This window comes from Bubalus kerabau, chromosome 8, assembly GCF_029407905.1.
Source record: "Bubalus kerabau isolate K-KA32 ecotype Philippines breed swamp buffalo chromosome 8, PCC_UOA_SB_1v2, whole genome shotgun sequence".
NCBI classification, from domain to species: domain Eukaryota; kingdom Metazoa; phylum Chordata; class Mammalia; order Artiodactyla; family Bovidae; genus Bubalus; species Bubalus kerabau.
In genome coordinates this window covers 57,813,585-57,841,504 of record NC_073631.1, presented here as the reverse complement: position 1 = coordinate 57,841,504, position 27,920 = coordinate 57,813,585, and the positions used below count along the sequence as shown (strand labels likewise).

Sequence of the window (27,920 nt, the reverse complement as noted above, 5' to 3'; positions counted from 1 at the left end):
CAAAAAAGAATATGTACAAAGACTAATTACACTGACAATGCAGTGGATCACAAAGGAAATATCACTTCAAACAGTGGCCTCAACCACGTTCTATGACAGTAGTGTAACGTAATTTATACCAGTTAAAAAAATCATAAAAAATTAAATGTCTTGTTAAATAACTAAGGTGTTAAATTACACTGGAAATTATGGGAAACAGGAAATAAAAGGGAATTAAAATGTTTAAATATTGTATATATGTATATACACACATATATGTTTTTAAGATATAGGTAATTATCTCAAAAACAACTGAACATGGTTAAAAATATTTGGTTTATATGAATTTTTTTAAGAGAAAGGATTAAAAATAAATAGGATATACATTTATCTCAAGAAGACAAGAAAAAGAAAATAAAAGTGAATTAAAAATAACACAAACTAGTTGTACTAATGATAGAATTTGGCAAGATGCATAACATAAATGGACATATAAAACTCAATAGTGTTTTATGCATTATTGCCATAATGACCAAAATATTAAACTAATAACTAGTAAAACTAGTGAGAAACTTTGGCAAAGTAGTTAAATAAGTGACAAATAAAAATCAAGTGTTACAAAATATCAATAATTTCCCCAGGGAAGATATTATAGGAAAAATGGTTCATTCAAAATAGGGAAAAAAATAAAAATCCATAAGGTATTTATGGAGTGTGGTGGTCAGTCACTCAGTCGTGGTCTGACTCTTTGTGACCCTATGGACTGTAGCCCTCCAGACTTCTCTCTCCATGGGATTTTCTGGACAAGAATACTGGAATGGGTTGCCATTTCTTCCTCCAAGATTTAGGGGTATATCTAATAGTAAATGTGCAATGCATTTATGAAGAATATTTTGAAATCATAATTGAAGGAACAGAAATGAATAAGATATATATTATTCTTTTGGATGGAAAAACAATATTTTCATTTAAAAAATATTTTTAATGTCACTTCTCCTCAAATTAATGTATGTGCTGTGCTTAGTCGCTCAGTCATGTCCAACTCTTTGTGAGCCCATGGACTGTAGTCCATCAGGCTCCTCTGTCTCTGAGGATTCTCCAGGCAAGAATACTGGAGTGGGTTTCCATGCCCTCTTCCAGCGGATCTTCCCAACCCAGGGATCGAACCCAGGTCTCCCACATGGCAGGCGGATTCTTTACCATCTGAGTCACCAGGGAAGCCCAAATTAATTTGTACATTCAGTAAAATTCCATTAAAACGTAAGTTTTTCATGAAACTTTGATAAGCTGATCCTACAGTTTATATGGAAGAACAGCAAAGGGCAAGAGTTACAGTTTTAAAGAACAATGTATAGGAACTTGCCTTACCTGGTATCAATATCTACTATAAATCTATAGAAATTTGGGCCATGTAAATCCACAAAATGAAAAAGAGAGGCAGAAATATATCTATAAAGTATAGAAATTGGCACTTTAGAAACACCCATTACAAATTCCATATTCCCACCTGCCTTCAAGAACCCACAAACATTTCCTTTACAGTGAGTCCCTCTATCACCCTCTGCCTCCAGTTACTGGGAAACAATGGATTGCATCTAGAATGAACATCTGAATAAATTTCTCTCTTCTAGGAGTTAAGAACTGAGATCCAGGGAACCCTAACAGTTAACTTGTGGATATATTCATTCAGGATGCAAGACTACCTTTGGAGAATTCTATTTCAGGCACTGTGCATCTTGCTAGCTGTCTTGGTGATAAAGAATCCACCTGCCACTGCAGGGGACACAGGAGATGTGGGTTCAATCCCAGGGTCAGGAAGATCCCCTGGAGGAGGAAATGACAACCCACTTCAGTATTCTTGCCTGGGAGATCTCATGAACAGAGAACATGGTGGGCTCCAGTCCATGGGGTTGCAAAGAGCTGGACATAAAATAGTGACTAAATAACAACAACAAGGACAACTATGCTAGCTTTTTGCCATTCATTCATTATGAATATATTTTGCAGCCTTAAATTATGATAGTTGTTCTTTGGATAAGGTTCCAATGCACACCCTTTAAGCAGAAGTGAAATAAATGCTGATCCAATATCATTCGCAATGTTAGCACAGCACACCTGTGTGAAGTGAGCCCAAAAGTGAAGGTTATTGTAAAGGACAAAAGTAGGTGGAGTGACACTCATTTTGCCTTAAAATGTCTTTGTCTCTTATTGGATATTTGTGATTATTGGTTTATATTTTCATTATTTTGCTGTTAAAATACTACTGTCTTGCCTCATGGTTATTAAATGTCAGTAATATGTAGTTTATGGACAAAAATTTTGTTCCTCTTACAAATTATGAACAACACATATACTCATAATACAGTTTCCAGCAACATATGCCATTATAATTTTGAGTAACATGCAATGGCTTCCACAACTTTGGCATAAGTCTCTTCCATCTTGTCCTACTTTTACTATACTGAATGATGGAATTATCATATCCTGAGCTGTCTCAGTAGGCTTTAGGCTATAGTATCAGATTCCAAAGTGTTATGATTATCCAGTGTCAGTAATGTAAATGACTTCTCTCTAATGGATTTTGACCAGCACATTCTTTACAAAATGTCCCTACTTTTTTTTTTTTTTTAAATTGCCCTCTGCAATACTGAATCTGCAGAAATGTTGTTCTTCTTTACCTAGGCTGACCAGGGAATAGTGTATCTGAATTATATTATACAAACCTAAGGACAGGAATTCTGCCAGTAGGTTATAGATGACATTCATATGGGAAGTTCCCCCTTTATTCTTGGACACAGAGTGAAATACACCTATTAGTAGGATATTTTCCTGGACTTTTAGGCTGACCTCATTTTTCATCCAAATCACATTGCTTTTGAAAGTGAAAGGAATGCTGGTAATAATTACACTGAGACACCAATCATAAATAAGCACTATACCAGTCACATCAATATGTATCTTCATTGTAGTTGTTATGTAATACATCAGTTACAATCGGACATTTGGAAGGTTTTATTGTGATTTCCTTCATACCAAAAATTATAGTGGTGAAAAGATAACACATTTATGAAATACTGAATATAAGAAGCAGAGTCCTCACAGGACCAAATAGTCCTTCCTTTGTTCCACTTCTGTTCCTAGATCTTACCTCTACTGTTGAACTGGCAACAAGATATTGCAATTAATTATTGAACTCTATCTTCACTATACTCAAACTAGGCAAGATTTGGGACCAGCTTGTGGCTTGGAAGGAGGTCAATGTGTATTTTTTTAGGTCATTTGAATAAATTGATCAGAACAGAATATTTTTAGAAACTTCCTTTATAAGAGCATTACAAAGATATGATCATCTGTGGGAGAGATATGGTATACTCATATCTCGCAGTATGTAATATACTTATATATTGTATGGCACCATGCAGCATGGTAACATATAACTACAGTTTTTAAGATAACTTGGTATATCTAAATTTAAGGAACAACATGGTACAATGTTCAAGAGGATCAATTCTGGGGAAAGACTGTTGCAGTCTTAATCTGTGCCAGCATATGACCTTGGGAAAACCAGCCTTTATGCATCTATTTCTATCTATAAAATGGTAAAGTAATATGAGAAGTAATACTTCTCTCATGAAGTTGTAAAACATGAATGAGTTTTTCACATAAAGAACTTAAATCACTGCCCAATTATATTTAACACTCAAGAGTTGGCTATTATAAGGTAATAATAATAGTCATTATAACTATTACTACTCATTATCGTTAAAAGTTGAACCTCACATGCATAGATCAATAAAGATACAGATATAGATGTTATACTCAAAGATTCGGGCTACAACTAATCTCTTTACTTATTCATGTAATAAAACATTAACATGCTGCACTTAAATACTAATTTAAACATGGGAGTAAGATCATGTAGGCCAAAGAATTCAAATGGGAGGAAAAAAAGGCTTAAAATATGCCTGATCTCAAACACTAAAGACTATGAAATAAATATGAATGACATTTATAATCTCTTATTTTTCTTTCCAATTTTCAAGAGTAAAGATGTATTTAAAATATACATCTTTCATATCTGTTCATATCTATGAAGATAGGAAATAAATTATCTTTTCTTTAGCTTTTATCCTTTTCTTAGGTAGGGCTTAGAATTGTTTCATTAAACACAGAATATTCAGGTGTAATGAAAAATGACAACTGAATTCCCAAAGATTTATGGATAAACTGTGAAGAATTACTTAATATGTAGTAGCAAATATCATTTGTAGACTATATGTATAAAAATGGTTTAGATGTATGATATATTCATAAATACTCTGCTAAAAATTTTTATTAACTATATAAAAGCTACCTACATAGAATTATTAAAAGTGGGTTATGGGTTAAGTGCTTACAAAGAGAATTTCTAACCTTGTATAGTGATTTTTTTAAACCCGCTGTCTCTGTTGTTTGATATTATGTTTTATAGAATGTATCTTTAGGGAATTTTAAATCTGCTTCCACTCAGAACCAAGTCAACTGATACATAATATTGATGAATTCTACAATAGACTAGGCATGTATCTGGCTTTTTAAAAAAAATCTTGAGTTTAAAAAATGGTCTAATGGTCTTAGGCTGCTAAATGCCTTGCTGCTACATTTCTAGGCCATATACTGCTTTCCTTTAGACTCTACCTGCTAAACAGACATAGCTTTGTGTTATTTTAATTTCATATTTAGGAACTTCCCTGATGGTCTAGTGTTAGGACTCCACACTTCAATACAAGGGGTACAGATTCAATCCCTGGTTGGGAAACTAAGATTTCATATACTGTGTACTATGGCCAAAAATCAATCAATCAAGCAATCAATACAATTAACCTCATATCTAAATATAATACAATGAGTCTGTTCCAAGAAAAGATAAGCCTTTTATATGTTATATTTTATTCACTACTATATCACTCCATATGATATTAGTAGACTGTTTACTAGTTTACTATCATTACTGTCATTTATTAGATCTTAGAATATGTGTATTTATGTGTGTGTATGTGTGCATGTGTATGTGTGTGTGTTTGAGTTATATATAGATAATCTCATGTGCTAATCAGGGAAATGTTTCCATTTAAAAAATCCACTTACTATCTTTGCTAGTTGTTCTGTTTGCTTATCCTAAAAGTTGACATGCAGAACAGGTGTGAAATTGAGAGATCAGCCATTTTTGAAGGGCATGGCAGCAGATGGGAAGATTGAGTTTCTTACACTTTATACCTTGTGATGTCTGCTGGTTTTTAATCTACTAAGCTTCTTTATTTGAAGACATGCCTTGTTCTATTAGTTTTCACATTAGCCAGTGAATTACGGTATTCATTATTATTCTTTTAGCAAATAATCTATATAATATTTCCCATGAAACAGAATGAAGGGAATGTTTCCTGTGCCAGGAAGAATAATATAAAAAACAATTTAATTGCTAAGAGATATGAGATAAAAGATTTTTTTTCTCTTTCCCACATCCCCAATCCACTGCACTACTCTGTCTTGTAGGTACATTTTCTTTACCTTTTTCTACATTGTATTTGGTAGCTTATTAATAGAAAAACATTTTAGCTTTGCTAATCAGATGTCAGAATATTCTGTCCACATTTCAGGGATAGGACAGGAAAAAGACATTGCTACAGTTCTATTCTATCCACAAGTATTGACTAGGGATTCCTACAAACTAGACCTTGAGAAGTGATAGGATGGAAGAAGTCATGTTCCTCTCCTAAATAAACAGGCAGTCAGTTAGGATAATTAGTCAAATTACTAGTGCATGCACAATAGCTAGTGTCATAAGAGACCTGGAAATGAAGAGATACCACCAACTGAAATAGTAGAAGACTTCAAAAGGATTAAAGTAGTACATAGGAAAATGTACAGAGTTGGGAAGGAGGAGAGGAGGAAAGCTAACTGAAATCTTCTAGACAAAGAGGTGTACATGAGCAGACACAGAGGAACAGATGAACACGGCATGTCCTTGGGACAGTGTGAGCTGCTTGACTGACAGAAGACTTGAGGCAAAGAGCGATGGATATTAGGGCTGCATGGTTCAGATGAGGTAATAAGGACAATGCACTGATTCCAACCAAGACCAGTAACTTAACTAGACATTGAAGTATGCTGCAAAATCGGTCTTGGTGTCATCTCAGCCAAACAAAAATGATTTCTCTGTAATTCACTTTTGACTTACCCATGCTACTCTTTATTATCTTGAACAAAAGAATATATTAGGAAAAGACTTAGCTCATTTTTTCTTAAATTTTCATATAATACATTGTTTCATGTCTGACAAATGAAGGTAGTATGTAGGTATCTAACAAATATAGAATTGACACAAATAAAAATACTGAACTTTTTAAAGAGTTGTTTGCTTAATAAGGTTTTAGCACAGTATAGTAATGACATTCCTTATAAAACATGTTCAAAGCTAGTGAAAATTTGATTAGCTCTTTAAAGAGGTTTGGGTAAAATTATGGAAATATATTTTATTAGTGACTGAATCCATTTTTAAAAGATGAAAAGTAACTTACATTTCTGTGAGTTTTATTATGAATTATTTCTGAAATAGAAAAAATTAAGCCAATTAATTCAATAAATAAAAGTAACTTTTTAAGCTGTTCTCTTTATATAGGAGTACAACTGCGTAGATGTTGGAAGAGCATGTCCTTCCCTATTCTTTTCTTACCTTGTTGCAGAATCACGGTAGATCCTATTCCTCAGTTCCACAGAATCAGCTAAGACAGAATTAATTAGCAAACCACCATCTTTATTGCCTAGTTCAATGTCTGTATTCACTCGGAAAAGTTTAAAGGTTTCAGAGTTCAGCAGGTGAACTGACTCTGGGGTGGCTGCTCTCCTGCCTGCATCTTCACTAGTTCTCCTGCTAGTTTTTTGTTTTGTTTTGTTTTGTTTGCTTTTTTGCCAAAATTTATATGCAAAAATTGAGCCTAATAAAGACAGCAGGCCTGGCAATATAAAATAATATTCCATGACTAAAAAATTACTAAGAAAGTATGATAAGTGCTATCTGGGAAAAAATTTATGTATTTCCCTGTATCTACTCTGGATATTTTTATGTTTTCCATTTAACCAGAAGATTGGTTTATGATGACATATAAAAGATGATCCTGTCTCTCTTACAAAATGATGATAGTATATATATATATAGTATTAAGCCAATATTCTTGAAGGTTGAGAGATGAATGTCATCTCATTGGCTCATTTATTCTTACATTGAAAAGTTTGTTGAGATGTTGGTGGCTTAAGTAGATGTGATTTTTTTCAGATATTTAAGTATACTACCTATACCTGCTTGACTCATCAATTAATTTTTAGAACTTTGTTTCTAATAGACAGAAGCCCAGCAAGATAAAAGGTGATGGTTAGTACATCACATTTCTTACCCACTATAGAAACAGATGTGCAATAATACACTTCTTTTTGTTTATTCTCATGCCACATCCTCTTTTGGCTCTTAACCTCTACTTGAGGGGACATGATGAAGGCAGCTAAGCTTATAAAGGTGACCTCTGTTATGATGGTTCAGAGTAAAATCCTTATTAACCAGGGGCTGCCAGTTCTTCCTGAGATCCACTTTTCTTGTTCAACATAGTGATGTGACCAAAATGGGTTGCAAAAATCTACCTCCCCTCCACCTAGCAATAGTTTCATGGTTCTTATGATTTTATTTCCAATTCTTCACAAGCGGTTATTGGAAAATCAGTTAAACCACCGATTATTTCTTTTTTGCCTGAACTGAAGTACACATGACATATTTTAAGTCCTTGGAAACTTCTTTGTAGTATTGCAAGTATGCATGAAAAGGTTTAGTAAGTTAATGTTAAAGTCAAATAAAAGAGATTAAAGACGATACATTCTTTTATGTATAAGAAAATAGTTACAGTTCAGACACCTGTGTTCATAAGTAATATAGTGTTCTTTGCATTAATAAGACACTGCATATTGACTGAAACTCTTAAAGGTAGAATGCAAAAACCAAGTCATTCAGAACTGAAGAAATGCCAACCTTAACTTTGTTGTAATATAGACCTGTCAACAAAAGTATCAAGAGAACAATTTTAGAGATAATATTCTAAGTACAGCCTACAGTATCCCACTTGTATTTAATGAAAGTATGCTTTCTCAAACAATCAAATATTTGCCCTCAGTTCTACTTCAGGATGTTTGTATTTGTTCAACTAAAAAGTTAAAGTCAAGCATTCAATTTCAATGGGACTTGAGTCAAGCATGCAATTAGGGGATTTGGAAATAGTTGTGTACCTAATTAAGAAATTAAGAAAATTATCTTAAACCTAAGAAAATTAAGGAAATTATCTACTACCACATGAAAGTCAGTTTAAATGCTTCATTCTCGTGTTGTCTTCCCATACATGCATGTTTCTTAGGAGTGTGGGATGGTATATACAAGTGTTAGTCATTGAATTACCTTCATAGGTTAATAAACAGATTACCTTTTCTCTCTGAAGATCAATGTTACATTCTCTATGAAAGAAGTTCCTGTTAAAAAGAAATCACCCAAATGGGCTCCCTCAGTGTGACCCTGTCCCATATTTCTGACCAAGTCAAAAGCATCAAATTACTTATTAATGCCTCCTTCCTGAGGATTAGCTGTTTGGGGTATCAAAGGAAGTGCTCTACTGTAGAACAAAGCACAAGATTTTGCATATTTTAGTCATTTAATAAATAGTTGTTGAAATTGGTTGTATAGTAATATTTTATTATACCTATGTGACTAAAATGATTAGTTCCATTATTTCACATACTTAGCCATAGCTAATAGCAGCAACCAGTCACTGGTATATTGGATATTCATTTCTCTATCAGAAGATCTCCTTGTCTGCCTATTTGACTTTTTAAAATTTGAGATATAATTTAACAACTTGGTAACTATATAATGACTATCACCAATGATTAGTTGTTTATTCTCTTAAAGCACCTTGGGGAATAATTTATTGTTTTATAGTGAGGACAGTTAAAAAATTTGCTTGAAGACAAAAAAAAAAAAATACCGAGTAGTCCGTTTGTAAATCTTTTTTTAATTATCATTTAATGCTTTATGCTTTATAGGTACAAATTCATTCTGAAACAATGCTTGTGGAACTTTTAATTTAAATTTCCAGCTCTGAATAATAGTTGACGTCAAAGTTGTTCAACTGTGTTATACAATCTTCCTTTAAAAGAGAAAAAATATTGCTTAAAGAAAGACCATCCCGCAAATTTTGCAAAACTGAAAGATCATCTCTTAATTGTTTCGATCTTTGTCAAATTTGGCTTACAAATGTCCTGATTTTATAGGTATGCAGGAGATAGTATGTATATATGTGTATTGTTATTCAGGTACACAATGTGTTTCTTCAACTTAAATCTACGTTTGGATGTTGTTCTTAAAAATATGAACTTAAAGTTGAAAGATTTGATTTCTCAAAGTGTGCTGATCAATGATACAGTGGTAAATGCAAATTTCATAGTCAATATTCAAAGACCAAAAAAAGTCCTCTGTCATTGTCCATGTTTTATCTATTTTTAAAAACCACAGAGGGAAAAATACGCTCAGGGAAAAAAATGAAGCTTTACTGCAAAAGAAATGAATGCAAGAAATGGCACTTTAAGTAGTGAAGAGACATGAAGCATTGAAACTTCATAGCCTGCTAAGGAGCAACAGCTGTACCTAATTTCAACTTGACGTGCTTCAGATCTCATATTCATATAGGTATTTAATGATCCAAATATAATGGTCCTATATAGAATAATTACTTATATGAAGGAGCAAACTTCATACGCATTCCTTTTTAAATGATCCTTCAAGAGAAAAACTGCACTGGCTCTTTGAACAATGAGTAGTCTCTCTCACCAATCCAAACGTTTGGGGCTAAATAGCTTATCTTGTAAGAGAGAGTAATAATAGTGCTGAGGTTACTTCTTTTTGACAGACTCTTTTTGTCTTCCCCCTTCCCAGGATAGCCAGTACAATAAGAAAAGGTAGAATGCCAAGCCAATCATTAAGTCATACTGATAGATGGTTACAAGAAATATCAGAAACAAAAGGAAGTACGGTACTTTAGAGTTGATGTATTTTGAAAGCAGAGATTCACTTTGAGATTGACTTTCCTGGGCAGGGAGACTGTCAGAAGCAGGGCTGTCCGATTCCTTGTCGCCTGAAGAGTACAGTGATTGTCCAGAGTTTATTAATCCTTCATTTTCATGCCTTACCCCTTCTATGTTCTCAGAAGCTTCACTGATTAAAATCGTTGGCCCTAGAGGTTTCTCCACACTGCATTCTCCTTGTTTGACAATCTGGCCTATACATCTTTCCTTTGTACTATCTGATGTCACTATTCCTGAACTTTTGGAAACTTCTTCCAGTGGAGATGCAGGATGAGAGTGCTTTTCAGTACCCTGGATTTCACTTGTTGGATTACAATTATTTTCTGATTTAGAAGAAATAGATTGGAGAGTCATGGTAGTAATTGCATGCCCTATAGTAGTGGCCTGTTCGTGAGATGACACTGAACTTTTAGCATGGTGATTGGAAACCTGACAGCCATTCTGAGAAGTTCTATTAGTGTCTGAGTTTAAAGAAGAATTAATAATGACATCTATAATTGTTTTCTTTGATAATTCTTGGACCTGCTCATGATCTCTATTTTCTGGAAATATTTTTTTGTCTGTTGGTAACATTCCCAAATGTAAATCTAGTTTTGAGGCTGCTTTTTGATTGTCTGTAATGACCTGTGAGGATTCTTCTCCAGATGTTGTATTCCCAATGACACATTTCTTCCTGTCATGTGTCTCCCCAGGATTGTATATAGCTCTGGTTTCTTCCTTCTCCTTTTCATCTACATGTACATTACAAATACCTGAACATGACTCCTTTTCAAAATCATTGTCATAGATTACACCTACTGTATCTCGTTGACAAAGGGTATCATGTGAATCATCATTTCTCCCTTCATGTGGATCAAACGCTGTTTCCTTTACTTCGATGGGCCTGTCACTTTGTGCTGTCTCTTGAGGTAGCTTAGCAATTATTGCTTTTTTTCTAGCAGACATGCATTCTAGAGTACTTTCCGATGTAGTCTTAATTATGTAAGCTGTACCTGCTTCTGCTTTCTCAGTAATACCATGATCAGCTAGAGAAGACAGTTCACAGCTTGCTGTTTCTTGGCAGGTAAACAATTCTTCTGTAGGATTAGCTTTCAAGCTCCTTGTGTCATCTCTTTTTCCCCACGTGTCTTCACAATCTGCTTGTTCTTTGGACTGCTCTGTTATAGTTGTCTTACTCCCTCTTGCTCTTTCCTGACTTTCCAGAACATTCCAACTTTGTTTATGCTGTGTGTTCTTATTCTGATCTTCAGGATTAATCCAAACTGATTTTTCTTCTTCAGCTTGGAAAAGGTGCTTATTCCTCAAAACATTTCCATTTCTTGGTGAACCAGCTTGACCAGGCATCCCTCCTAGAGCAGTGCCTTTGCTAGCCGAGAGATCAGAGTCTGAGGTTGCTGACACAGTTTCCTCCAGGCTTAGATTTGTCCTTGGTGAATGAAACGTATCTGCTCTGATTGACTGGTCATGAATTGTGGTGTCTTTACTCGGCAGAGCAGTTAGGTCTCTGTTACTGGCTCCCATCCCTTCCACACTTATTTCAGAGTGGCTCATCTTTCTTTCTTGGTCATATAAGACTGATTGAAAACTTTTGCTTTGTTTTTCACTTACACCTAAATATATCCTTTGCCCCTCCTCCTCATTCTTACCATTGCCATAATCTTTCTTGAAAGATCCTTTTTCTATCGATTTTTCTGAATGGAAATCCAAGCGGAAGTCACCTCTTAAACATTCCCAATCTTTTACTTCAATTTCTTTAGCTTCTCCTTCAGGTTTTTTGTTAAAGTTGTCTGCCATTTGTTGGTCTGCAGAGGGACAAGACATATGCACTCTGCCTCTCCCTTTGGCTGGATTAGCATTATCATCCAGTACTTCTTTGCTGCCAATATGTAATTGTACTACTTCATCACTACTAGTATTTCCCAATGACAGCTTGATTTCTCCTGTATCTGAAGTAAATTCCTCTGAAGGTGGACAAGTGTGCTCATTTCCTGAGAAATATTTTTCCTTGTGGTAAAAATCTCCCTTTAAGGATCCTTCTGCTGATGAACTTGAAGACGAAGGCCTTTTAAACAAGTCAGTGTATACATCATCATGGATTTGCTTCTTCTGTAACCTCTCAGCATTATTTGGAAAATTGACTGTATTCTTTTCATCTCCAGAAGCAGTACTTCTTAGCAAGTGTTGGTTTATCTTAAGGGATAAAAACAACAAAAAATAATGATTTTTATTGTTTTTAAATATATAAAGCAAGTTAGATAGGTTTCATTAACTTGGCTAGTGATTATCTGGTAGATTTCCTTGATTCATTTCATTTGTAGATTTTGCACAAATTCTGAAAGATGAATGTTTGGGGGAGATTCTTGTAGGCTATGACTTAGGAATGAGATTAATAAGAAAAGGGGCCAAAATTAATAACTCTCCTTCCCAGCTTCCAAATATCACATTGTATTATTCAACTATTCTTGCTTGTCATTGCACTTTCTCCTCACTTAGGATATACACATTGATAGCTCCATGCTCATCAATTAGAGAGCAGCTTCCTGGATGCCCCTTCCTGCATTTACACTTGCTGTAGGTGCCCCTATTAGAGTTTCTCTTATTAATATGTTTTCTGCAAAGCCTCTGCAAACTATTAATAGCAAAACGTCACTCAAAGAAAAGTGAGGGAGTTAATGTCTCTGCAAATTCTGTTTTAATGACCCTCTGCCAACTGGTACTCAAATGTATTTGAGCTCTTCAGTGATGCCAACTGTCAGGATTTAACAGTGAGATGCCTGTGTTTTTTTTTCTCCTCATAACTGACATTTGCATGATCTCAATAATTATATGCAAATCTTACGTTTTCCCCTTCTTCTCACATAAGGCTCATGTTACTTGTCAACTGCACAGCTGTCTTGTAAGCCAATGCCTGTGGGTTCCACAGATTTGGTTGTATTTCCATCTATTATAGAGCTTCATTGTTTTATGCATTAACATCAGCACGGAGCAAATTAGCATCTAAATTACAGCTCCCTGTTCATTTGTTGGATGTACAATCTCAGTAACTTCTAAACAAACTTTATATTTGCGCCTGCTCATTGTAATGAGGTGTATTGGTGAAGTATGTGATTTTTCAGAGTTCTTTCATTATATTCTGTGGTTTGAAAAAAATGGCTGTGTTAACTTTCAGCTGGTGAGAATTCACACAGTGGGTGACAACTTTGTAGTTTCTTAAAGTTGGAGCAAAGTAAATTGCATACTTTAGTGATGCAGCTTCCATATCACTATAGAAAGGGTGGAATGTGTGGGGAAAGAGATGAGCTCTATTTCTTTTCTGTTTCAGCACTGACACTTGAAGAGGCAAATGTCATTTTAATCTTTGATGATTATGAATCCATGTATCCTAATGATATGAGCTCCAACCAAATACAGTAAAGGATAAATTGCATTATGTGACTCATTTACTCCTATTTCTTTCTTTGTGATAAAAATGCTATCTAAACCATCCCCCTAAAAATCCCAAATAGATTGAATGTTCACGAAGTGTGAAATTTATGATAACAAATTTAATACTAAATTGTACAGTTCTAAATTTGTTTCCTGTCTAAAAATTGTGGCACAAGCTATTTTATCCTCATTTGGTAATTTAATACTTTCCAATGATATAGAACTTAAAGATTTGCACGAAGATGGAAGTAAGTTAAAAAAAAAAAAAAGCTGCTAAATGCAAGAATCAGACTTGTAGAGCTGGACAGAACCCTAACAATCATCCAGTCCAGCCCTCTCATTTTACAGACGAGTTTATAAGTGTACACTTGTCACAAAGATTAGAAACTGCACATCAGGATAGCGCTACCTCTTCTGTAATTCCTACAGACTGTTACTCAGAGCCGCTGGTAAAGAGATAAGAAATGAATGTCATTAATTTGCCACTGCAGAGACCTGAAGAAACATACTGAAATCAAATCACTAGCCTTGTTGATGAAGCCAGAGACGCAAGGACAGAATAGGCTATGCTTTCACATTTGCAAATTATATTAGTTGAAGCTGTTGAAAAGCAGACATTGCAGCATCTTTGAAGCATAAATGGATTCATCTTCTCTAATACCTTGGCAACCAGAATACTTACCATCGGCTCTAATTCTTTTTCATTACGTTCATCCTGTTCCCTGTTTACATCTTTTACATTTTGATTACTGGTTTCCAAGTCTTCCTTGTCCTCATGAGAACAAACAATTGTTGGGATATAGGTATCTGAAAAGTTAAGATAATTGTACCTATGTAAGATTGTTCTAGTTGTAGGCTTTAACAAAAGAAATATATTCTGTTTAAAAATTAAAGAAATATTACCTGTAATCTTTGAATTCTCAAAGTTATTCTCATCTGATGTTACCGATGATTCTTCTTTACTGTTAAATTTACAACAAAATGTTATGCTTTTTCAGGGACTATAAATGTATAGCATTTTTATTATAGGAAATTCAAACCAGTTACAAGCTAAACAAATATTATTTAACTTTTCACATTTCTTGCATTACTTTGTATGTTTTTTCATTAAAATGATCTCTTAGAATGATGCAATAATGTATATTAGTTGTAGAAAAATGTAAAAATTATTTACACAATACCATAATTCTAAATAAAATTATTTTACTCATATTAAAACATACAGCCAAAGGAAATATATATATAAATCTAGATTGTCCCATAATTCTCACTTTGAAAGTCCAAATATTTCTCTCTTGTTTTAAATGATGAAGTTTTATGAACTGACAGTCCATTGTGGTCATTGAAATTACTTTTTAATGTTCCAATTATTCATTTTTTTGTGTTCCATTTTACTCAAAATTCTTCCAGTTGAACTGACATAATATTAACTCTCTCTCCAGAAAAGGAGAAAACAAACAAATTTAACAGAAACTAAAAGGCAGCTAAATTTATACCGTTTAAAGACTTCATGTGTGTATTGCCAAAGGCCAGTTTTACAGCCAAGACTTTGGTCATTCGTATGGAAGCATATATATTTTTTTCTTTAAAATAATTCAGATTATACTTGCTTTTCTCTCATATTCTGCATACTTATTGAGAAAGATACTTTTTCCTTTCAAATGTATTCTGTTTATAGGTGTATTTGTGGAATTATAAGAATTTAGATTTGCCCACGACAATAGCAAGAAAATAGTTAGTGAAAAGCTCACTTTGTGTATAGTTATGTCACAAGTCAGTCTGTCAGAAATGATTGGACCGATATTCACATTTTCTTGTACTATCTCAGCTGAATTTTCTCCTACTGACTTTTCTCAATGATTTTTCTGCAATAAAAGAAATCCAGAGAGTTCACAATGACTGATGAATTTGTATAATAGAACCTAGTTTTCATTGCATGGACAGTGTTGATCCAGATCCCCAGAGGGCTAATCTTGTTTTGACAAATCACAAGAAAATTACAAATTCTTCCATCTTGACCATGTAAGAAGTAATTCAGCTTTGTATACATTTATGATGCTCAATTTTAGCTTTGCCAAAACTATTTGCTACCTTGCAGTGGGCCCAGAAATGAAAATAATGTTTTTACATAGACAATTTCATTAGAAAATATTATATTACCATAAGTGATACTGTTTTAATTCATAATCTATATTGTTTAATCAGACCTATAATTATACAAAGATTCATTTTTGTGAAATCCAACTGCAAGTTGACACATTTTTCTTTCTCCATGTCCAGAAAATCTATGTACTTTTAAAAATATATAAACCATTAAACAGCATTTAAGTATTCTTTCTTTATCTTTCATCTGATAACAATATTGAAAATCTCCTTTGTAGATGAAAATATCATTAAAGCTTTATGTTTTTGCCTAAACAAAATGTTATTAATCATTTTTCTTATTAAATTCTTTAGAATGCTTAAATTTTTAAAATAATTTCATCAAAAGGAAAGGAACTTGCTTTTAACTCACTGTGAAGACAAATAGGTATCAAACTGGGTATTACTATCTTGATATCTTACAAAAACATGTAAAGACAGAAATATAGGAGGGAAATCTTAGATTTAGAGGTAAATACAAGAAAAAGAATCCAAAATAGATGAAATTTAATATTATATCAAATATTTGTTTAAAAAACTAATAGAAAATGTGTAAAACTCCTACAGGGAAAAGAAATAGAATCGCATCAGTAAGTATTAAAGACCTAGAAAATATTGAGAGATATACCATATTCATAGATAGGAAAATTATGAAGATAGTGTCTCCAAATTTGATCTATAAATTCACTTCTAATCAACATTTCAAAACATGTTTTCACAAAATTTGAAGATATGATTCTAAAGAGAAGAATAAAGGACTAAAAATAGCTGGTCTACTTCTGAGAAATAGTAGAAGAAGCACCTCTATGTAGTTTCAATACTTCTATGAGGATATAGTTATTAAGACAATTATATTGGCACTGAGACAGGAAAGTATTGAGAGCTTAGAAACAGATCCACACATATCTAGAACTTTGGTTTTTGATAAAAGTAGCATGTCAGACATCAGTGAAATAAGGGACTTCTCAGTAAACGAAGATAGGGAAAATGAGTTCCCTCATGGGAAAAAAGTGAAATTAGCACAACAAATATTCAATAATCAATTCTAGATGGATTAAGATTTTACATGTCAAAAACCTTGAAATTCTTAGTAGAATATATGAATATTTTTCAGACCTCAGAGTATAAAATGTTTTCTTAAAGAAGGAAAAAATAAAACTATTAATAAAAGATTATCAGTTTAGCTCTATTAAAATTTAAAACTTCTGTTCATTGAAAGACCTCTTTATAACAGAAAAATATAACTAAACTGGGAGAAGATGCTTACATTGTACAGCATCAACACAAAATAAATGTCAAGAAATATAAAAAACTTCTACAATTCAATAAGAAAGCACAAACATTTCAATAGAATCAGGGGAGAGGGGCAGACATTTCACAGGAGAGAAAATGCACATAGTTGATAAGCATATAAAGGATGGTCAGTGTTATTAAAAAACAGAGAAATGCAAACCAAGACCACAAGGAGATGCTATTTTATACTTATTTAATTTTATACTTATTCAAGTGATAAAATTGACTGTCAGTTTTATCAGTTGATAGTTGATCGCCATCAACTACATAAAATTGAACCAATCCAAATGTTTATCAATGGAAGAGTAGATGCAAAACTTAGTATACCACAAGAGAAATATATATAGCACTCAAAATTGATTTAAAATACACAGAGACATACAATAATATGGATAAATCTTAACAACATATAATATTAAATGAACAGTGCTAAAACATTACATCAGAGTAGGTTCTTTTTTATTGTGCTAAAAGCTATTGAAATAATCTAAATATATTTATTAAGGAATACATAGGATATAATTCATGTAAACAAGAAAGCTTGATTTTCAAGATTATGATTACATAAAAGTGGGAAAGGAATGAGGAAATGATAGGTTGTTTTGTTTTACAGGTGTTTATTGTATCATTTAAAATATCTAAATTGTTAAATTCTAGTTTCAGGTAATATATTCAGACAAATGGATTGCTCTCTGGTCTAAATTACAGGGTGTGTATAGATAAAATCCCACTCCAAAACCCAAAGTATCTGTTATATGACCAATTACATTTAAAGGGTTTAATTAAAACAACTTTAGAAAATTTGAAAATAAAGGCAAAGAACTTTATGGTTGATAATGATAGGCCCCAGAACTATATACAGTCATAGTAGAAATGAAATATGTTAGAGAAAATGTCTAGTCTCTCCTTTATATTCTGAGTCCTTTTTTAAAAAAAGTATTTATTTTAATTGGAGGATGATTACTTTACAATATTGTGGTAGTTTTGGCCATACATCGCCTTGAATCAGCCACGGGTGCACACCTGTCCCCCCTATCCTGGACACCCCTTCTACCTCCCTCCCCACCCCATCCCTCTGGGTTGTCCCAGAGCACCGGCTTTGAGTGCCCTACTTCATGCATTGAACTTACACTGGTTATCTGTTTTACATATGGTAACATACATGTTTTAATGCTATTCTCTTAAATCATCTCACCCTCACCTTTTCCCACATAGTCCAAAAGTCTGTTCTTTACATCTGTGTCTCTTTTGCTGCCTTGCATATAGGATTGTCATTACCATCTTTCTAAATTCCATATATATGCATTAATATACTGTATTGCTGTTTCTCTTTCTGTTTAATAGACTCCAGTTTCATCCCCCTCATTAGAAAAGACTCCAAAGTGTTCCTTTGTATAGCTGACTAATATTCCATTATGTATATGTACCACAACTTCCTTATCCATTTGTCTGCCAGTGGACATCTAGGTTGCTTCCATGTCCTGGCTGTTGTAAACAGTGCTGCAGTGAACACTGGGGCACATGTGTCTCTTTCAATTCTAGTTTCCTCGGTGTGTATGCCCAGCAGTGGGATTGCTGAATCATATGGCAGTTCTATTTCATTTTTTAAGGAATCTCTGCACTGTTCTCCAAGTGGCTGTACCAGTTTGCATTCCAACAAACAGTGTAAGAGGGTCCCCTTTTCTTCACACCCTCTCCAGCATTTATTGTTTGTAGACTTTTTGACGGCAGCCATTCTGACCAGCGTGAGATGATGCCTCATTGTGGTTTTGATTTGCACTTCTCTAATGAGAGATGTTGAGCATCTTTTCATGTGTTTATTAGCCATCTGTATGTCTTCTTTTAGAAATGTCTTAGTTCTTTGACCCACTTTTGATTGGGTTGTTCATTTTTCTGGTATTGAACTGTATGAGCTGCTTGTATATTTTGGAGATTAAGTCTTCGTCAGTAGTTTCATTTGCTATTTTTTTTTTTTTTCTGTTCTGAAGGCTGCCTTTTCACCTTGCTTATAGTTTCCTTCATTGTGCAAGAGATTTTAAGTTTAATTAGGTCCTATTTGTTTATCGTTTTTATTTTCATTACTCTGGGAAATGGGTCATAGAGGTTCTTGCTGTGATTTATATCAGAGAGTGTTCTGCCTATGTTTTCCTATAAGAGTTTTATAGTTTCTGGTCTTATATTTAGATCTTTAATCCATTTTGAGTTTATTTTTTGTGTATGGTGCTAGAAAGAGTTCTAGTTTCAATCTTTTACACATGGTTGACCAGTTTCCCTAGCACCACTTGTTAAAGAGATTTTCTTTTCCCCGAGTCCTTTTTGATCAGGGGAGTTTCTTACTGGTCTTCCTAGTGGTTAAGTGTCTGACATTGTGCTGAATAAATGCACAGTGTCCTTTCTACTCTTCCTGTCTGTCTGCCTCTTATCAGCATTATCATAACATTGTTCTTCTTTTCTTTCCTCATTAAAAGTGTCATAAAAATTCTAATAAAGCATGTGTATTTTTGTGTCTTATAATATTTGAAGTACCTCCCCCTCCAAAGTTAAAAGGCAAAGTTTTTAACTATGGGCTTAAATAATTAAAAAAAAATTAAATCTAGTATAAATTTAGAAATTAAAAATTCAAAAGGATATGTCATTTGCAGAGGGATACTTCATTACTAGTGTACCTTAAATATATACTATAGTCAGTCATTAGTATTATTTAATCGTAAAACAGGTCATTGTTGAGCACCCACTCTATGCCCTAAGTTCTAATACACATTGGGAAATCTATATGCCATACATTCTAATAAACACTGAGAAATCCAAGATGAATTATATATGTATATATATAATTACCTCAAGGAAGCTCTAATGTAATGATGGAAATAGATACATCAGCAGGCAATTATTATAATGTGATAAATTTTATAATAAATAATGGGATATGATATTTTCCAGAGAACAAAGAACAGGAATGAGGAGAGCACTCAGTTGGAGGAATCAGGAAATTTTTCACAAAGGAAAATTTATGTTTATGGGAAGTAGGACTTCCTCAGCTAGAGAAAAAAGATAAGGTCATTCCAGGCAGAAAAAATAAGAAGTGGTCAAAGAATTAAAAGGTAAGAAAGCACAAAAAGATAAGAACCATCCAGAAACAAAGAGATGTTCAGAGGGTTTGGGCTGTGGTTTGTGTTTTGTTCTTTAATGCCAAGGAATAGAACTGGGGTTAGTTTAAGTCAGGTTTAAAGGACTTAGTATGCCAGGAAAAGTGGAACTGAATGTCTGAATTCTTTATTTACTTTTAAATCAGTGCTTGAGGAGGGGTGGCAGTGACAAGGAGGGCAGTGAAAGAGTTAAATGGGAGAGAGACAGGGTAGGTTTTACATTTAGGGACCAATCTCTGGAAGTACACTTAAGGACCTCTCTTTAGGAGAGCCTGAATGGGATAAGCCATAGTGAAGCAGGAAGGTAAGTCATGAGACTCCTGCAATATTTCAGGCACAAATGATGATAAAAGTGATGGCAATTAGGAGGGTGAAGAGGCATCAAATTTGTAGCATCAGTGTGATTTGTTGATCGATTCCTTGGATATGGGGTGTCCCTGGTATCACAGAGGGTAAAAAATCTGCCTTCAGTGTGGGAGACCCACGTTCGATCCCTGAGCCAGCAGATCCCCTGGAGAAGGGAATGGCTACCCACTCCAGTATTCTTGCCTGGAGAATTCCATGGACAGAGGAGCCTGACAGGCTACAGTTCATAGGATTGCAGAGTCGGCCATGCTAAGCAACTAATACACCCATACTTGCCTGGATGTACATTTTAAAGATGCCTTCTTTCTGCCTAACCTTGGTTGTGTTCGTGAGATTTAGAAATCAAGTATTGCCCTTTCCAAGACCTAAGCAAAGGAGAATTAAGTCAGTGGTCATCTGTGGCTCCTGTTCTGTAAATCAGCATTCTTGAATTAGTCTGCTGGCTGATTTCTGATGTCTTCCAGGCTGGGTAATCTGCTACTCGGGTGCTCATGTAGACACTTTTCAGCCTTCCTTTCTATTCTCGGGTATGTGTGCCTGAACAGTGCATCAGTAGGTTATGCCTAGTTTCCTGGCTTTTATTTTAGTCAGTTCATAGTGAAAAAAAAAGCAGAAAGACCTGGATTCAAATCTGTCCTTCCTGTTACTTACCAATTACTAAGTCACTTACTAGCCATGCAACCTCCAACAAGCCTTAACCTCAACACAACACTTAACCTCTCTGTGTATCATTTTTCTCCAATTATTGCCTAGTCCTTATACACAGGACATTATTTAACATAATTCTCAATATGTGGAAATGTTTAATAAATGTATTATTATTATTATTATCACTATTGTTATTTTCATTATTAGTGACATGTAGCAAATACCATGCTGATCACTAGTTCTCCACTGCTGCAGTAACCAATTCCCATGCTTCTCCTTTTACTTGCAATTATCTATATATTTTTTAAGGTTTACTCCATTCTCTCATGTCTTTAATTCACAAGTTACCTTTTTTTCCCACAAGTTACTTTCAAGTGTAAAACTGGCAGCCCATGATAACATACTTGCTTAGTTTTTTAAAAAACATACCTTTACTATCAGAAGGCCACCCTCCAAAGAAAGATCACTAGATCATCAGTGAACGTACCTTTCTATTTAAAAATGTCTTCACCAAACACAGTTTGCATGGGAATGCTAATTCACACTTTCTGTTATTACCCAATTGATTTATTCAGTGTCAGAATCTATGCACCCTGTTACTATTCCTGCAGTTTCTAGGTATGTGGCACTTAGGCTTTTAGAGTTATGGTTAATTTTAACACTGCCAAAATGTAGTAGTTTTAGTATAAGTAGTAATATCATTTTTCCTGAGTTTCTGTAATGCTATTGTGCTAAAAGCTCATATATCTCTTAAAATATGAGTGAAACCTGTTCCACACAATCTGTCTAATGTGATGGAATTACCCAGCCAGTCAGGGTAAATGTCAGGATTAGGTTGTAGTTAGTAGAAGTGTAACTCTGTTCCAAGAGGAATCAAAAAGTTGGCATAAAAAAAGGATCATTTCCAAAATGAGTCATGAATGTTGCATTTGTGTCTCTATAACAACTCTGCTTGAAAGTCCTCAGCACGGACTAAAGATAACCAGCTTGGGATTCTTAGGCATCACCTCTTGTTCTGATAAGCAGCTAAAAAGTCAATATTGAACTCCTCAAAAAGTATGTTAAGTCTGCCCTCTTTGTTCAAAGCTGGTGCTCTCATTTGATTTCCTTTACCTTCCTTCCCTAAAGGAACAAAGGAAAATAAATGAATGGAGAGCTTTTAAGTTAAAAATAATATGTGCCTCATTTAAGTTTTTAAAGGGCACTTAAGAAGAATATTTTAGTATTAGAATTGGCATTGCTAAGTGGATACTTATACTGAAGAGGTTTTCCTGAAATAAATAATTATGCGTTATACGTTGTTTATTTTCATAATCTCATTGTGATATTTCTCTAAAAATGGACTTTCTTGTGTTCTGACATTTTACAGCCATTTATGATTTGGAGGAGGGAGGAGAGCAGAAACTTGTACTTAATGAGAAGTGAAGTTCATAATACATTAACCAACTACAAGGGCTCAGTATCTAATCCTTTGGTGTTAAAACACCAGTAGTCTTCTTTTGATCAGGAATAAAACTGAAAACAGAAAAGAAATATTTGATCAAAAGAAAGACAATTAGAGCAATAAATGTCTAATTGTGAACAAAAGTGTCTAAGGAAAAAAAGTTTAAAGGCACAATGCCAGAAGGAGTTCAGGATGAAAACATGCATTAAAATTCAGTTCCTTGACAATAATGCTAGAAAGGAAAACAAAATGAAGACAGTTCAGCATCAATAAAGGATTGAATGAAGCAAAAATAATCTCAAAGAGAAAACATAAACATTTTTAAATGACTTTGTATTTCCTTAAGATGCTGAATCTGGGGACTAATAATTAATATGCTGAAGAACATGGTTTTTGTGGGCATCACATTCCTTATCTTCAAAGTGAAAGCTCCGGATTAGATTAGGGATATCAAATACAATACTCTCATGCTGGCCTCCCTCTCTAGCATCCATGGCAAGCACTGATAACAGATCAAGGGGTTTCCTTGCTGAGTCCAGATTGAGCCTGGTGACCATTCTCTATGCAGCCTGGCAGCCACTACCTATCAACTCCTTTATTGTTCAAAATAGAAAAAATTTGCCTTTCTCAGTTTTGATATTAAATAGTATGCCTTCTGCTTTAAGATTCCATATTTATATGACTAATAGCATCCCATAAATATAATTTTGAAATATGATTTGGAAATTTTTAAAATTTATTGTCAAAAGACATATAAATGCTAGAAGGATCAATAGAAATAACTATTAACATTGCAATACAAAGATAAATTCTCAACTAAATCTTATAGTTAGCATTTCAAATTTAATACCTACAGAAATCCTACCACTACAATTTGTCAACTAGTCTTGTATAATTTATAATGCAGATTATACAATAATTTGTTCCCCCATTGTTTTACTATGTCCAGATAAAGCTTCTCAAATAATGAAAAAACATTACCAATATCTACAAGTGATTGGGATGAGCAAATATATTGTGTAACACATATGATATAAGTTAATTTATTACTCTTAAAATGTAAGCATAAACCATGGCAACATAAGACCCTTGAGTAAACTCTAGTGACTTGCTTAAGTATTCAGGTAACTAAGTATAGACTACCACATTAGTGACAAGATGGTTTTATTGAGTCACTTTCCTGTTTTCCATAAAGCTGAATTGCTACGTTCCCCAAAGTCTTCTGCATTTCTTTTACTAAATTTAGCACACTGCCTATTGCTTCAGTCCCTGATCTTGAAAACATACTGACAATGATGGTGCCATGCCTTCTTGATGCGAGAAATTTCAATAGCAGAGAAAGAAGCAACTGAAAAACATACCGTGTTGAAGAATTCTTTGGTAAGTTTCTTTTCCAAAGTTGCTTCATTTCCTAATTCTGTCTTCTGCCAAGGATTGCTATTTTCAAATCTGCTTTGTCATGTCAAAGTGGTGGGTACTATTTTTTTCATGCTCACCCCATCCCACACAAATTAGAGCGAAAAAATTATTTGGATTTAATTCTGTGATCAAATCTGGGCATCATGTGCAATTTTATAGAGATGAGATCTCCTTAGAGTGTCTTCTAAAGGAATACCAAAATGTGAGAATCTAGTCTGTAATGAAGTCAAATCTTGGAAGTTCACATGTGAACAACAAAAGTATTGTAGATTGCTTTGGGAGCAATGCAATTACAACCAGAATCCATGAATTTTAAATGGAAAAAAAAACTTATAGGTAAGCCTGGTCCAAGGGACTATTCTGCCACAATCTGCCAATTATATTCTAGCAAGAGAGAAATGTAAATGTTTTTAAGTGATGGAGGAAAAACTGAAGAATGTATATCAGAGAGATACCAGAAAAAATTCTTAACTTTATTTGGTCTAAAGTCCTTATTTTACCACAGCTCTTAATGGAAGTAATTGTCATCCATGGATGACAAAAAATTAATGCTTGTCCAGCTGAGATTCTTACTACTTTTGAATTCTAACATTCTGATTCTCCATGTTCCCCTACAAAGCGATTTCTAAGAATTTTATACTTCATCTTTCTTTCAAATATTATCAGAGAATTATTAATATCTGTTTTTTCCTAAGGATATTAATTCTCAGGCTTTATTTATTACTGATTTGTTTGTGGTTGTGTAAAATGTCATTATCACAGGGTCATGACTGTGAGCCAACTAATTGCAATTAAGGAACTCTTGATTAAACCTGTTTTCTCTGTGAAATCTACATATAAGCATCACTAAGATACTTGGTTTGTTCAATACTGAGCTTTGACATCCAAGCTCTACAGAACTTGTGTTACATATTGTTTTGAAAACTGTTTTAAGAAAAAGGCAATTTAAAATGTAAATTGATATTCCCAGTGTGTACGTGGAAAGGTTGTATTTGGAAGGGCTGAGAGCAGGAAGGAAAACAAAGGAGCATGAGGCTTCCAGGCTGTGAAATCAAATCTTTCAGAAGTGACACCTCACCTCCCAAAAGGATCTGTTGCCCAACTTAGGGTGGCAGCCACTCCCCTGAGCATCTGTGCCCTGTATTGTTTCCCAAGATAGTATAGTTTGCATGTGATTGTTCTTTTCTTTTTAATGGGGGCAAAGTGGCAATCATCTACAACTCTTCCCCTACCCTTTGTCCCATTCCTGTCTCTTGAGAGTTTCAAGCATATATCAATACCTTTCCCTTTATCTGTAGAGTAAATCAGGGGAAATGATGTGTAATTCAATATTAGTACTAGTAGAGCAGTTCTACAGTATTTCATATAGGAGATTATACCTTTTATGTTTGTAAAAAATCACCAGATATCGTAAATATAATAATTCAGTTCAGTTCAGTTCAGTCACTCAGTCATGTATGACTCTTTGCGACCTCATAGACTCCAGCACGCCAGGCTTCCCTGTCCATCACCAACTACCAGAGCATGCTGAAACTCATGTCCATTGAGTTGGTGATGCCATCCAACCATCTCATCTTCTTTCATCCCCTTCTCCTCCTGCCTTCAATCTTTCCCAGCATCAGGGTCTTTACCTATGAGTCAGTTCTTCACATCTCAGTTCTTCACATCAGGCCAAACTATTGGAGCTTCAGCTTCAGTATCAATCCTTCCAATGAATATTCAGGACTGATTTCCTTTAGGATTGACTGGTTTGATCTCCTTGCAGTCCGAGGGACTTTCGAGAGTCTTCTCCAACACCACAGTTCAAAAGCATCAATTCTTCAGCACTCAGCTTTATTTATGGTCCAACTCTCGCGTCCATACATGACCAGCAGAAAAACCATAGCTTTCACTAGACAGACTTTTGTCAGCAAAGTAATGTCTCTGTTTTTTTCAATATACTGTCTAGGTTGGTCATAGCTTTTCTTCCAAGGAGCAAGTGTCTTTTAATTTCATGGCTGCAATCACCATCTGCAGTGATTTTGGAGCCCAAGAAAGTAAATTCTGTCACTGTTTCCATTGTTTCTCCATCTGTTTGCCATGAAGTGATGGAACCAGATGCCATGATCTTAGTTTTTTGAATGTTGAGTTTTACTTTTTCACTCTCCTCTTTCACTTTCATCAGAGGCCCTTAGTTCCTCTTCGCTTTCTGCCACAAGAGTGGTGTCATCTGTGTATATGAGGTTATTGATATTTCTCCTGATAGTCTTGACTCCAGCTTGTGCTTCATCCGGCCAGGCATTTCATATATAATAATATAATAATTAGGACCAACAAAAGTCAGAGCAAGCCAAATCAAGTTAGAAATATTAAAGTACTGCCTTCGTGTGATTGCTTTTAACTAAATGTTAAATTTTTAAGTTATGAAATAATTTTTTTTGATCCTAGGACCATTTATTTATTGTCTTGTTTTTTTCTTAATTTAAAATTCATTTATATTTTAAAATTATGTATCTTAGCAGTTTCTGCTTTTTAGTTTTATAGTTTTAGTAAGTGTTTAGTAATCTTTTTTTTAATTTTATTTTATGATATAAAATCCATTGAAGTTCATTTCCATTTTCAAGAAATTCAGTTTCACAAACATTTTTAAACTAGCTGTTCTACTTATGCTAATCATAGCATAAATTGATATATCAGTGAAAAGAGAAATATGATAAATTAGATTGGATGGTTTGTGTTAAAATCCAAATAATAATGCTATTATCAAACTGGATTTGTATGTAACTGCTTTTGAAAAGTTTTGTAGGCAGACTCAGAAAGTCTTAATGTATTATTTCTAAATTTAATGCTTTTGTGAACTTACATCACATTAAAATCATCTTAATGCACCTTTTTGTCAATTCTTCACAATAGATTACAAAAGGAAGGGAGGAGAAGGTACATTTAAAAAGCAAATGAAAAAGAACTCAATGGAAGCCTGTGAAGCTACCTGTTGATGAGCCTGTAAGGGAGTCATTAATATGCAGATCATTGACATGATGGGCCATAATGACTCCTCCAGGGACGCTCAGTCTATTGTGTCAGAGACTAGTTAGGGATTCATTAACATGAAAACTCATGACTTCTTAATATGCAAATTATTAATGCAATGCACTGAGGCATACTCACAAATGTCCACATCTTCTGTTACAGGTTTGCTTTGCCAGTCCTTCACCCACACCTTTTGTGAACTAGTATTTTCTTTCTTTTGTCCTCTGTTGCAGATTTTTTCACAAAAGATTCTGCTCTCCTGTGGAATCTACCACTTCACTTTCAACCTCCCCTTCAGCCCACCTTTCTTTGATTTAAGGCAGGTTTATATAAACAAACCAGTTGAACACTTTGACTAAATCAATCAAAATTCAGCATAAAATCTGATTTGATATTTTTCTGTAATATCAAATTGGTCTTTGGCCAAAGGCAGAACAATGTGAACAAAACACTTGCTTTTAAAAAGTGAAACTCTGAAACAAATAGTGTAGTCAACAGTTGAATAATTTGCTCTAAAGGTGGGTGGGGAAAGAGTAGTGGAATAGAAAAAAGAAAAAGAGAGCAGAGAAAGGCCATGAAAGAGGACACAAGAAAGAATATTAAGTAAGCGATTAAGTAAGCCAAGTAAGTGTTTGTGCCAATGTAACACATGAGTGAAGAAATGGATTTGAATTGCTCAGTGTCTGGCATACAGCAAGCAATCAATAAGTATTAGCTATTATTATTACATCAACACTTTACACTTTGCAAAAAAGATGAAATTAATATCTGCATTCCCTATTGAAACAATAATAAAAATGTTATAGAGTGAAAGCTGTTCAGTTCTTGAATTAACATACTATGAAGAAGGGAATCAAACTTATATTCCTATTCCCACAATAGAATTAGCTACAGAA

General features: G+C 34.1%; 1 protein-coding gene across 2 annotated transcripts in view; it reads right to left on the bottom strand.

The window, feature by feature from the left end:
• Positions 1-543: 543 nt before the first annotated feature.
• PPP1R3A (protein phosphatase 1 regulatory subunit 3A) overlaps positions 544-27,920 on the bottom strand; it is a 49,097-nt gene continuing 21,720 nt past the window's right edge. Inside the window, exons 3-5 of one of the 2 annotated variants that reach the window (XM_055590317.1) lie at positions 14,461-14,519; positions 14,240-14,364; positions 544-12,321 (exon numbers count right to left, since the gene is read on the bottom strand). In XM_055590317.1, the coding sequence (XP_055446292.1) occupies positions 9,940-12,321; positions 14,240-14,364; positions 14,461-14,519 (2,566 nt within the window). In that variant the 3' untranslated portion in view covers positions 544-9,939. The remainder of the gene's footprint in view (positions 12,322-14,239; positions 14,365-14,460; positions 14,520-27,920) is intronic. The other variant, XM_055590316.1, reaches the window with a different exon arrangement.